Below are 13,619 nucleotides of genomic sequence, written 5' to 3' on the forward strand. Positions count from 1 at the left end.
TGCATGGTAACAAGCGTCTTCAAAACAGCCAGCTTACTTTGTTTTAGTTTATTTCAGGGGTTGCCCAGAGATCATAGAGCAGTGTTTTACCATGACTGAGTCCAAATACAATTGTGTGACCCCTGGAGGTACAGAATAATGATATACCCATTGAGAACTCACTTAGGTCATGACCCCAACATCAGATATTGTGACACCCCCTCCCCCCCCCCTCCACATACACAAACACACACTAGGGTTCTAACCCACTGTTTGGGAAGATCTGACAAGAGGAAACAATATCTGGTGGTGCGGAGTTACTGCGATGTGCTGACCAACCACTCATTCTCCTTCCTGTTACCTTTTCAATGGCCCTGTCTGCTGGGAGAATCCTGAGAGCTGATAGTGGCAGTGACAGAAGAATATTTAAAGGGCTATTGCACCATCTATTCCTTCAGCCACCTTTTCTTCTTCCATTAATCAATTCATTTATTACACAGAGGCAATGATCATGTGGACAGAGGTAGCTATTAGAGACTCTATACCCTAGACTGCTGTCTCTAATTTTCCACTGATGCAAACAGTGGTGTAGTGAGGGTAGGAGGCCAATTAGGGCCTTAGACCCCTCCTACTGAATCCCAAGATGCATTGGGAGTGGGAAGGCCCATCATTCTCAGCATGCGGTCTTGTAGGCAGGAGGGAGTGGGCTTCCCTCCTGCCGATTTTGCAGCAGAAGGTACAGGGGTGTTGGGTGATATGGAGGGTGTTCACTGATGTCAGGTGGTGTCAGGTGATGTTGGGTGGCCAGAAATGTTGGGGGACATCGGGGGAATGTTGGAGGGAGGAGTGTAGGGCTCCCCTGCTCAGCTGATCCTGGCAGGGGAATCCCCATCAGCTGAGCTAGCAGGAATCTCTGAAACTAGCACAGCTGACAGGGATTCCTCTTCCGCCCTCAATGTGCTCTTTGTTCCCCCCATCTCTGGGTGGTGGGAGAGGGTCAGTGACCATTGACAGATTAAGGGGCACTTAGATGCAACTAATACAGGTCTAACTGCTGGTGTCTAAATTCCCTCTAGGAACGCTATGATTATCGCTGCAGTATGTCCAGGTTTAAGCTGGCCTAATTCCCACCCAATACGCCTCTTTGAGCTCTAGACGCACAGCAGCTTAGAAGGGCTCTGCATGTCCAGAAAGTTGGTTTTGATTATTGGCACTTGGACGTCCCTGCTATTAGGATGTCCAAGTGCTGACTTAGGCCGGTTTTTAGACGTTTAAAAATTTTAATTATGCCCCTCATAGCCCAACAATTTTCTACTTTTTTTGTTACATATTTTTCTGATGGAACAAAAAAAGTGGAACTCACTGGACTAAATGTGTAGCCCTCAATGGAGACTACCCCAACTTTGTTGGTTGGGCTGTGAACTTTTCAGCTGTCTCTCATGTATAAATATAGTGTAATTAACACATCTCAAATATGGTCTCAGTTCATCAACTGGGGACATAATCCCCTTCATAACAATGTGCAACCTAAGACACATATGCAAAGTTCTTGAAGAACCACAATTTTGTCACTAATCTTGGGAATGCTGAATTATTGCAACATCTTATACCTACCATGTCCAGCATCAATGATAAAACAGTTGCAAACTATACAAAACACAGCACTAAGATTAATCTTTTCCATGAACAGATAAGACCATATAACACCAGCCTACCTAAAAACACACTGGCTCCCAGTGAAAGGCCGAATCTTATTCAGATTCTATTACCCCAATTTATCTGAACAATAGACTCACACTGAAAGAAGCAAAAGAGCCTCAGAGAAACATGAATTCGTTTTCTTACCCCACAACCAAAAAAACAAAAAGTCAAAAAAGTTAGAAGGCTTACTGTCATTTTCAAGCAGCAAAACTAGATAAAGATGTCATCAGAATCTTAGGTGCCATATTGGATAATAGAATATTACAGAAAGAAATCAAAACGATGCTATTTAGGAAATAAGTCTTACAGTGTTAATCCAATGCCTGTCTAATAATAAAGTTTGAAATATAATTCCCTGGAAATGTCCAGATACCTCTTATTGTAATCTGCCTAGAACTGAAAGATTAAAGAGGAACAGAAGTCAATAAATGTAATGTGTGAAATCTGCCCATACGCTATCCATCTGAATGACCACCTGCCAAATACAGAGCATTGAAAATATGTGTATATTGCAAAATGACATGTAGCCATATTATTGTCATTTACCCAATTAAATGCATAAATGATTCAACTATCACCATTCGTACAGGTATTTGTCATCTAACTTTAAGCAGCTACTAATACAATTAACTCCATTATGCTCTTTGCTTTTAAACAGAAGTGAATTCATTGGTGATGCCATTTCTGTGTTTGTATGTGGATTTCAGTGCAAATAGGCTAAATCTGGGAAATGATTCATTCAAAAAAAGTGACATTGTATAATCTACATATTAATCATGTCATCATGTCATGTTTAAATAAACAATATTAGGAAATCACACTGGTTCATATTAAAAATAATAAATATAGCATGACCATAATTATAAGATTGATGTTATATTCCTCTTTGCTCATCATGAGCTCCACCAAGGCATGCATGATGCTGATGCAACCAGGGGAGGAGAAATACTGTACTTGTGTATATAAATGGCACATTCACAACGACACAATCAAAGACTCTTACAACCACTCATCTTCTGCAGTACAGAGGACAGAGAGAAAGAACCATGTCTGCCAAGGGTGGTCGCGGTAGTAGCCAGTGCAATCAGCAGACAACTTACCAACAAAATCAAGGCAACATCTCATGCCAAAATAAAAATCAAGACTATGAACGTAAGTTCTATTTCATTGTGATAGAATGACTGTTGATTCTGATATATGAGGGGCCACTGAAAAATTCTCAGCCCAACCAACAAAGAAGGGGCACTCTGCATCGAGTGCTATACACATAGTCAAGTGATTTTCCACTTCATTCATTTTGTATTTTTCCAACAGAATGAAAAAATTGGAAAATTACTGGAGACTGCCCCAACTTTGTTGGTTGGGCTGAGAACTTTTTTTCAGCGGTCCCTCATAGAAAGCTATTTCATTAACTTTCCTTTGATAAAGAGAGGTCATATTTAACTTTTAAAGATACCCTTGTTGTTCTGGGGTGAACCAATGACCTAGTGACATTATATTGCTATGTGGATGACCTAGATTCAATTTGCAAGCCCAGGTTCATCTAATCTAATCTAATCTAAACCTTAAGTTTATATACCGCATCATCTCCATGAGAATGGAGCTCGACACGGTTTACAAGAACTTAAAATAGTGGGTAGAGAAGAAGAAAAAGGATTACATGAACTTATGTGTAGAAGGGGGGAGAGAAAGGGGGGAAGGATAGAGCTACAATTTGCTGAAAAGCCAGGTTTTCAGTTGTTTGCGGAATGGAGACCTAGCCATCAACGAACCAGTGACACTCTTCATATATATTATGTCCCATGGGGTCTGCAATTTCTTACCCAAGATTGTAAGTGCAATGGGGCTACAAGAAAGAAAGAAAGAAAACAATCCATATAATTCTGAATTGTGTGGTCAAGTAGACAATATCTAAATGTCACAGAGCTATAATTCATACTCTATTCTATTTTATTTTATCAGAAACATCCACAACTGGCCAAGGCAATGCATGTGGAGGCCAGTGGGGTCAGAGTTCACAGAGCTCTCAGGTTGTAGTTGTAGTTGACTCCTGCCAACAGAAAGGTCAAGTGTCTGGACGTAAGTTTTGATTCATTATAATCATTTTTTCTTAGAAACTATTTCAAAACTGTTTGGTGATCTTTAAAGTTACCTGAAACAGGAACATTCAAAATGTTTAATGCAAGGACATTTATTATATTGAAACTGTGATTTTCTGTATTTTATTCATGATAGGTTAATTTTAATATACTTAATGACTTTGGATTGGCATAATGATCCTCTTATATAATATCAAACTGCTAAATGGGAGACTGGAGCTCAACTCTTAATCCTAGATTTAGCTCCTCAAAATCATGAAAATGGAATGCTGCAGAGGTGGTGTGTAATTAACTGAGAGAAAGGAATTGAAATTCTAACTCAAATAGTGAAACTTGTAGCTGAGATTAAGGATGCATTTAGATCAGAGTGCTAAAAATGATAGTTTCTGACTTCTGATCAATAATTTTTGTTATGATACTTTGATGATAATAAAATAGGTTAAAAGTGAAAAGCAGATTCCAGGAAGGGTCATGACATTTTGAAGTAGACAACTTTCAAACTTCAAAGAATCAAATGCCTTTTTCTGTTCTACTCTATTCCATATCATTAGAAATAGGAACAACTGGGCAGGGCAGTGGCTGTGGAAACCAATGGAGTCAAAACTCACAGAGCTCTCAGGTTGTAGTGAATGACTCCTGCCAACAAGGTCAAGTTTCTGGACGTAAGTTTTAATACATTGCAATATTTTTTCCAGGAATTTGTTTAAAATTATACCTTGATATTTAGAGATGCTTGCATTCCTAGGATCATAATTATTTTCTACCTTATGTCATCAGAAGCATCCACAACTATCCAGAGTAGTGGCTGTGGAGGACAGTGGAGTCAGAGCTCACAGAGCTCTCAAGTTGGAGTTAATTCCTGCCAACAGAGAGGTCAAGTTTCTCAACGTAAGTTTTAATTCTTTGCAATACTTTTTCCTTATAAACTATTTTAAAATGTATTAGATAAACTTAAGAGATATTTGTCTTTATAGAATGATTCCTTTTTGTTCTATATCATCAGAAATAATCACAACTGGCCAGAGCAGTGGCTGTGGAGGACAGCAGAGCCAGAGCTCTCAGAGCTCTCAGGTTGGAGTTGGCTCCTGTCAACAGAAAGATCAAGTCTCTGCTAGTAAGTTTTATTTCATTGTTATAATATGAGGGTATTTTCTTCTTTTTTTTAAATTATTCAATTGATTTTCAAAATTACATCGAATCACAAACAGTTTGAATAGCAAAGGAAAAAAAATAATACAACTTGTGGTAAACAATTCCTTTCAGCACTGAAATAAAGAAAAGAAGGGATCCAAGAAAAATAAACTAGGAGATACAAACTAGGAAAATAAGGAAACCTCTAAACGTATGGAAAAAGTGTAGTTCTCCATTATACCTATTCAAAGCTATACCTTAGCAACTGGAATTTCCTACAGTACTTCCCACCTGACCCAAACTGGTCTCAATAATACTGGAAAGATTTTATACAAAATCTTGAAATTCTAACTTCTGTGTTATTCTTAGAGATATCTATTTCCCTCCCTCCCCCCCAATATTTAGTGCCAGGGAAGCTCATGGCCAGTTAAATAGCATTTACGAGGGTTCTTCAAAATGTTTCCGCACTTTCATATCTTTGAGGGAAATGGTTGAGGTGGAAAAAGTAATAAAATGGTGTGTCGCTGTGGCAGTCCAAATGGGGGCAGGCAGGGGTGGGGGTGGGGGCAGTCTTCCCTGGGTGCAGCCCATAAGAGGGTGCTTCAAGCAAGGGCTGGCATCATGGTACAACTTTGGGAACTTCTTCCGGCAGCAGCAACATTCAGAATTTGCTGCTCTGCTGGCATCAGGCCTTCCTCTCTGCTGGTCCTAACTTTGCAGAAACAGGAAATAGGTGGTACCCAGCAGAAAGGAAGGCCCAATGCTAGCAATAGCAGCAAGTTCTGAATGTTGCACTGCTGACTGAGTGGTGACAAAGAGAGGGTTGGAGCACGAGAGAAATGCTCACCTGGTTGGGGAGAAGGAGGGAGGGAGAAAGAAGACCAGGGAAAGGAGAGGAGAGGAAAGAGAAATGCCAGACCATTGAGGAGGAGGAAGAGATGCCATGGCATGGGGGTGGGAGGGAAGGGAAGGAGGCAAAGATGCCAGACCAGGGAGAAATGAGGGAGGGAAAGGAAAGAGAGGAGATAAAAGAGTATGGGAGGGGAGGAAGAAATGGAAGGAAGGAGAGGAGAGGAAGATGCTAGGGCATGGGGGGAGGAGAAAGAAGGAGACTGAGAAGGAAAGGAGGGAGGGGAAGGGAGGTAGTTCCCAGAGCATTGAGGGAGAGGGAGAGATGGAAGGAGGAGAGAGATCCCAGGACATGGGGGAAGGGAAGCAGATGCTAGACCATGGGGTGAGTTGGGGTGGGAAGGAGGGAAGAAAAGGAGAAGAGTGAACGATTCCAGAGCATGTGGGAAGGAGTAGAGACAGAAAGAGAAAAATGGAAGGGACAGAGAAAGAGAGACTGGATGGCCACAGCCAGGGGGCTCTGAAAAAGGTACCAGGGGTGGGGGTGATTTACTATCACTGCATAGGCTTCCCCATATAACTAGGTCACACCCCTTACACGGGTTTGTAAAACCCATGTATAGGCTGTGGCCTACATATGGGGAAATACATAAGAACATAAACAATGCCTCCGTTGGGTCAGACCTGAGGTCCATCGTGCCCAGCAGTCCGCTCACGCGGCGGCCCAACAAGTCCAAGACCTGTGCAGTAATCCTCTATCTATACCCCTCTATCCCCTTTTCCAGCAGGAAATTGTCCAATCCTTTCTTAAACCCCAGTACAGTACTCTGCCCTATTACGTCCTCTGGAAGCGCTTTCCAGGTGTCCACCACACGTTGGGTAAAGAAGAACTTCCTAGCAATCGTTTTGAATCTGTCCCCTTTCAACGTTTCCTAATGCCCTCTTGTTCTTTTATTTTTTTGAAAGTTTGAAGAATCTGTCCCTCTCTACTCTCTCTATGCCCTTCATGATCTTGTAAGTTTCTATCATATCCCCTCTAAGGCTCCTCTTCTCCAGGGAAAAGAGACCCAGTTTCTCCAATCTCTCAGCGTATGAAAGGTAACAAGATTCAGGATCTGCACTAATAAAGGGTTTATTGCATCTTTTATGTGTGTGTTTGACTGCTAGTGCACAAGCCTCACACCAAAAGCATGCTCAGACAATTACATACACATTTTAAAAAATGCAATAAATCTAATCTAAAATGGACCCAAAAAGATATTCGAAAACTAAGAGAAATCCCCAAAAATCTGAATATGAGCCAAACAATTTTTTGCCTGTACCCACCCCTAGTTTCTAAGTCTGACCATTTCAGCTACTTTGGACAGTCTGGACTTGGAATGCTACACTGGGCATGTTTATAGTCACTGGGAGGAAGGGGGACTCATCTGTCACTCAAACAGTGACTCCCTACTGGCCAAATTCAGGATATATCAGACTGCAGATAGAATTTTGTTGTATGATTCTTGCCAAGGTTTGTACTAATGATGAATTCAGACACTAGAATATGTGAAAATGAGGGGTGGTTTACTCCAGAAAGTTGTGAAGGTTCATGACAATTTCAAGTGGATAATGCTAAATTTTCACAGTATCACACTTACTTTTCTATATCACCAGATATTGGCAAGGGCAGCGACTGTGGAGGATCATGGAACCAGCAAACCACACAGAGCTCACAAAATCTAGTCAATAACTCCTGCCAAAATAATGGTCAAGGCTCTAATCGTAAGTTTGTATTCATTCTATTTTATTAGAAAGATTTTATGCAATGCTTTGTGATATTTCATGGTATTGGCATTCAGAAAAAAAATGGAACTGCTTTGTGTGAATGTTTGAGCTTTCGACACTGTAAGATTTCTAATTTATTTACTAATATGTTCTAGATTTAGAGTTGACTTGATGAACTAGTTGTAGTGTGAAACATTCTTTACAGAGGACATGGGTTTAGTTCCTAAACTTGGCTTCACGTCCTTAATCCAGTGGGAGCTAGAATACTTTGGGGACAGCATTTACATTCCCTGAATGAGAGTCTATCATTCTCACATTGACACCTACTGTTCAGAATGAAGGAGCTTTCATTCCAAGTTTGTAAAGGAGAATCAAGGCCTATATCTTCTAGCCAAATATTCTTATTATGAAGGCTGCACTACATAAGAGGACCTTAGAAGTGAGAAAAATCTCCTGGTATCACAAAATTACTAAAATCCACACCTAACCCAAATGAAATAAATTAGCTTAAATGGTGTGGTAACTAACCATGCCATTGAAGTTAATTGAATAATTAATTTTAAAAAAATTAAAAGTTAGGCATGGAATTCCATGTAGCACCTAAGTGGAGATACCTTCTTACACCTAACAACACCTACTTGAAAGTAGGCATGGTTAAGGGCAAAGAATAGGCATGGTTGACTTAGGCATTGCTAGGTGTCTGAGTTATGTGCCAGTAAATTAGGCCAGGAAAACCCTGGCCTAATATATTGGCGCTGACCTCTAGGATGCCTAGTGACACCTAAGCATGCCTAGGCACCACTAGGTGGAATTCTGTAAATGGCGCCTAGTAGATAATTGACAACTATGCCGAGCTGTGCTTATAATATTTCAAAATATTTTCATTCATTCAGTATATATAAATAGATTGACTGATTCAATATCATAAAACTACTTGATTATTACCATTATAATACTCATATATGAGGACTGGAAAGACCTCAGTAATTTTCAGCCCAAACTCATTATAGAGCTAATCTACTCCATGGGACTTCTTATAATCATCGGTCAAACCACCTCCTCCATGAATAAATATTAAATATGTGCTTATATATCCATTTTCAAAAAGCAAGAAACTGGAAACTTTGCTGTGGAAAGCGGGTTCAGTCTCTAATTACAGATCGCACAGTTTCTTCAGGAGATTGAAAAATAATTTTTTCTTAGGCACATTCTGCTTTTTACATGCATAAATGTGCTCTATACATTCATCTGCTTATTGGACACCAGCCATCATGGAATACTATTTTCAACAATGGTGCCGGTCTGTGGGTGGGGCCTTAGGCATCTGGGTCAATCAGAACCTTAGGCCCCCTCCCTAACTGCATCGGCAAGGAGCCTAAGGCTCTGATTGGCCCAGGTTGTTTAAGGCTCCTCCTATAGAAGAGGGTGGGGGTCATCGGAGGCACAGGGTGGAGGGGGGGTTCTGTGGCGGCGGGAGAGCATGGGAATTTCTCCCGCTGTTGAGGGGGGTTGGGGTGTTGGTTGGCAGCGGGAGAGATTTGGCATCACTCCTGCTGCAGGGGGTGTTGTTTGCAGTGGATGAGAGTAGGCATCTTATCCGCTGCTGGGGGGGGGGGTTGTATATGTGCTTTCACCACTCCCACAAACCCCCCCCCAAAAAAACTACAATTTATGAGACTCATGTAATTTTTTTTTCCCATTAGCCATAGTCAAAACATATGCCACAAGATACACTTTTAACAGTGCTGGCATTGTACCGGCACCCCCCGGACCAGTTGCTGATTTTTATCACCAAAAGCAGACGCCGCTCTTGGAGAATGGCTCTGCGATGTTTAAGAATCCACCGGAGTGCTTATTTCAATATTCAAGAGCCTATTTGCATGCCAGTGTCGGAGACTTCTATAAAGTTTGCTAAAAACTGTGATAAGTCATTTTGATAATCCACCAATAAAATGCATGCAGGCTAACCCTTGTGGAACCAGTTTAGCAACCATGTTAAAGGCAACCTTAAGTTTTGGGAATCTGGCCCTTAGTGTTTAGGAGGTGCTAAGTGCTCCCATGTTAACTCAGTATTATCCAGTTAGCGTGCACTAATGCTGATGACTCCCAGATCTATCTCTCTACACCTGAAATTCCACCCAAAGTCCAAGAAAAAGTTTCTGCTTGTTTGACTGACAATTCTGCCTGGATGTCCTGCCATCATTTGAATCTAAATATGTCCAAGGTTGTGATGCTTCTCTTTCCTCCTAAACCCTCTGCTCATGCTCCTCCTTTCTCCATCTCATTAAATAATACTGTCATTGTTCCAATCTCCTCTGCTCGCAACCTTGGAGTCATCTTCGATTCCGACCTCTCATTTTCTACGGACATCCAACAAGCTGCTAAGACCTGTCGCTTCCAGCTCTTCAATATCACCAAAATTTGCCTCTTTCTTTCTGAACACACTACCCGGACCCTTGTCCATACTCTCATAACCTCACACTTAGATTACTGCAATCTACTTCTAAGTGATCTCCTATAGTGATGCCTCTTCCTCTTGCAATCTGTGCAAAACTCTGCTGCACAACACGTCTTCTGCCAACTTCGCTACATTCATGTCACCCCTCCCCTTAAATCACTTCACTGGCTCCCTATCCCCCATCGCATGCAGTTCAGGCTCCTATTGCTGACCTACAAGTGTGTTCATTCTGCTGCTCCTCAATATCTCTCCTCTCTTCTCTCTCCTTATACACCTCCCAGAGTACTCCATTCCTCAGATAAGCCACTCTTAACGTTACCCTTCTCTTCCACTACCAGTTCCAGACTTTGTTCCTTTCATTTAGCTGCCTCCTATGCCTGGAATAAATTACCTGAGTTCGTCCACCAAGCCCCTTCCCTTCCCTTGTTTAAAAGCAGACTGAAAGACCTACCTTTTTGATATAGCCTTCAATCCATTATCCTCTGCCCACCAACCCAGCCAGCTGAATTACTGTTTCCCTTAACTGTATCCATGACATCTTGTTTGTATGTCTTGTCTGTTTAGATCAGTGGTTCTCAATCCTATCCTAGGGGACCCCCAGCCAATTGGGTTTTCAAGATATCCCTAATAAATATGCATGAGAGAGATTTGCATATAATGGAAGAGACAGGCATTCAAATATGTCTTATGCATATTCATTAGGGATATCTTGAAAATCCAACTGGCTGGGGTCCCCCAGGACAGGGTTGAGAACCACTGGTTTAGATTGTAAGCTCTTTCGAGCAGGGACTGTTTTCTTCTTCTTTGTGACTCTGTACAGCACTGCATACATCTGATAGCACTATAGAAATAATTAATAGTAGTAGCTTCTACTCCCATTCTCCATTTATGTCACTCCCCTCCAAAAAGTAATTTTTAAAATATCCAACTTGCGAATTAGCACATGCAAACAGGCAAAATACTGCAACACATGGTTGGTAGTTTGGTATGGTAGTTTGTTTTTCATGCGCTAAGCTCGTGTTAGGGCTTAATGCCCTTTGGTAAAAAGAGACTCTTAAATAGAAGGAAATACATTAGGAGAGGCAAATACCATGTTTCCCCGAAAATAAGACAGTGTCTTATATTAATTTTGAGTCCAAAAAATGCACTAGGGCTTATTTTCAGGGATGTCATATTTTTTTAATGTACAATAATCATCTCTCCCTTCCTCTCCTATACCCCAATTCTTCCTCTTTCCTTTCTCCCCTCTCCCCCACCCCATTTGCATCATCATTCTTCCCCTCTCACCCATTCCCTTGTGCAGCAGAACCCCACCGATCATCCCAACATGAGACTGACATACCTCCGCTCCGAGGCCTCCTAAAGCAGTAGGGGTGGGGGTTGCTGAATTGACGAGTCTGTTTTTTGTCAGCGAATCGGGCAGCACTAGTGTCAGGGATGGAGTCAAGGAGTGTCGGGGACATTTGGGGGAGGGGCTTCAGGGGGTCAATCTTAACAAGGGCTTATTTTTGGGATAAGGCTTATATTAGAAGTATTTTTATAAATCACGCTAAGGCTTATTTTTGGAATAGGTCTTATTTTCGGGGAAACAGGGTACTAGCAAAGCAAAGTTATGAGGTCTTCTCAATTATGTCATGATATCTTATTGATTACTATACAAATGAGTGAATTCCATTTCATATTATCATAGGAAGAAAGAAAAATATTTTTTAAAAATCCTTATCTATGAAATGAAGTATAAGGAAGCATGTAGCAAAGTCTAAGAAAGTTTGATCCAGTACTATTCCTTTATGTATTTTTTTCAAGGTGGAAGTCAATACACCGACCAACAGAAACAATGTACAGGAGCTGCAAAGAAGTGAAAATGCAACACTGAAATTCCACCTTCCACAAATCAGAATCAAGAATGTTAACCTTCGCATGTGTTTAAAATTGGCGATAACGATGATTTCAAAAGACTAATCATATAATTTTAAAACTAAGAATTTCTATTCTTCTGTGGATTACAATTTGTCATTAAATAAAACCATCCTAATGATTGAAGCATATCATATTTGCCTTCTCATCTCTTTATTTATTTAAAATATTTATAGCCCGCTACATCTAATAATTCTGTGTGGGGTACAATAAAACCTACACAATAAAACATATAGGCCGACTTTTATCAAGCTGTGCTAAAGGTTTTTAGTATGGGCTGGTGCAGTAAATGCGCTGATGCTTAAAGAATTCCTATGAGCGTCAGAGCACTTACCTCACCAACCCATGGTAAAAACCTCTAGAGCAGATTGATAAAAGCGGGGTTCATTTGTGTAACCTTTGACTTGGGTAAAGTCCAAACCAAGATCCCTTACAGTTCTTAATAGTCATTTTCAAGTAGATGTTACACTGAACCTTTGTATTGTTTTATAAAATACTAGTATTTAAGCCCGTTACATTAACGGGTGCTAGAATATATGGCTGGCTGTCTTTCTTTCTTTATGTCTCTCTCCCTGCTCCTGTCTCTTTCTTCCTTTCTTTCTGTCTCTCTCCCTCCTGCAATTTTTCTCTCTCTCTCCCTGGCACCCTTTGTCTGTCTGTCTGTCTTTCTTTCTGTCTCTCTTTGGTCCCCTGTCTGTCTTTCTTTCTGTCTGTCTCTCTCCCTAGCCTCCTTTGTCTGTCTGTATTTCTTTCTGTGTCCCCCCCCCCCCGCCCACCCCACTTTCCTTTGCAGAAGCAGCAGCGGTATTTCCCTTCCCCTCCAGATCCCTGTGAAGTAGTAGCAGCATTTCCCCCCCACCCACCCCCCATTCCCTTCTCTTCCCCCACCACCACTTTCCTTTGCATAAGCAGCAGCGGTATTTCCCTTCCCCTCCAGGTCCCTGCTGAGTAGTAGAAGTATTTTCCCCCACCCCCCATTCCCTTCTCTTACCGTGAGCTGCCCTGCTCCGTTCAGCACCTCCCCCTTCCCTTCCCGCGTGCTGGCCTGCTGCTGCTGAAGGTTTTTTTCGGCGACTCCTCCTGTTAAAATTCTAATCCTGTTAAAACTCCCCCCCCTTCCCGCAACCGCTCCTGTTCAAAGCGGCCTGCTGAGGTTCGCGGCCGGCTGTAATGAACCTCGCAGGCCGCTCTCCAACTCGGTAGCATGTTCCCTCTGACGCAATCGCGTCAGAGGGAACGTGCTACCATGTGGAAAGCGGCCTGAGAGGTTCGCTACAGCCGGCCGCGAACCTCAGCAGGCCGCTTTGAACAGGAGCGGTAGCGGCTGTTGCGGGAGGATGGGGGGGGGGGAGTCGTTGGTCCTACAGGCCGCTGTGAACAGGAGCGGCGGCAGGACCATGAGGCGGGAGTGAGCTGTTCGGCTTCCCCTATCTGAGGAAACTGCCGTGCCGAGGAGAGCCGGGAGTGAGTTTTTCGACTTCCCCTATTTGGGGAAACCGCCGTGCCGAACTCAGCTGCACGTCGGGAGTGAGTTGTTCGACTTCCCCTATCTGGGGAAACCGCCGTGCCGAACTCAGCTGCACGTGGGGCCGTAGTAAGCGCGGGGCATGCTGCACTCTTGGCGGCCACGGACATACGGATCATGGAAGCACGCCGATAAGAATGCGCATGCGCCGCCTACGGTTTTATTATATAGATAACAGTTCACATCGTCACAT

General features: G+C 42.2%; 1 protein-coding gene across 1 annotated transcript; it reads left to right on the plus strand.

Moving 5' to 3' along the window:
- Positions 1-2,694: 2,694 nt before the first annotated feature.
- On the plus strand, positions 2,695-12,035 carry LOC117358947 (hornerin-like). The gene is made up of 7 exons (XM_033940907.1): positions 2,695-2,832; positions 3,643-3,759; positions 4,331-4,441; positions 4,557-4,667; positions 4,783-4,893; positions 7,416-7,523; positions 11,791-12,035. The coding sequence occupies exons 1-7, from the start codon at positions 2,727-2,729 to the stop codon at positions 11,844-11,846; spliced, it is 720 nt and encodes a 239-aa protein (XP_033796798.1). The 5' UTR covers positions 2,695-2,726; the 3' UTR covers positions 11,847-12,035.
- Positions 12,036-13,619: the final 1,584 nt, after the last annotated feature.

The sequence above is a fragment of the Geotrypetes seraphini genome, chromosome 4 (genome assembly GCF_902459505.1).
Source record: "Geotrypetes seraphini chromosome 4, aGeoSer1.1, whole genome shotgun sequence".
In the NCBI taxonomy this organism is placed as follows: domain Eukaryota; kingdom Metazoa; phylum Chordata; class Amphibia; order Gymnophiona; family Dermophiidae; genus Geotrypetes; species Geotrypetes seraphini.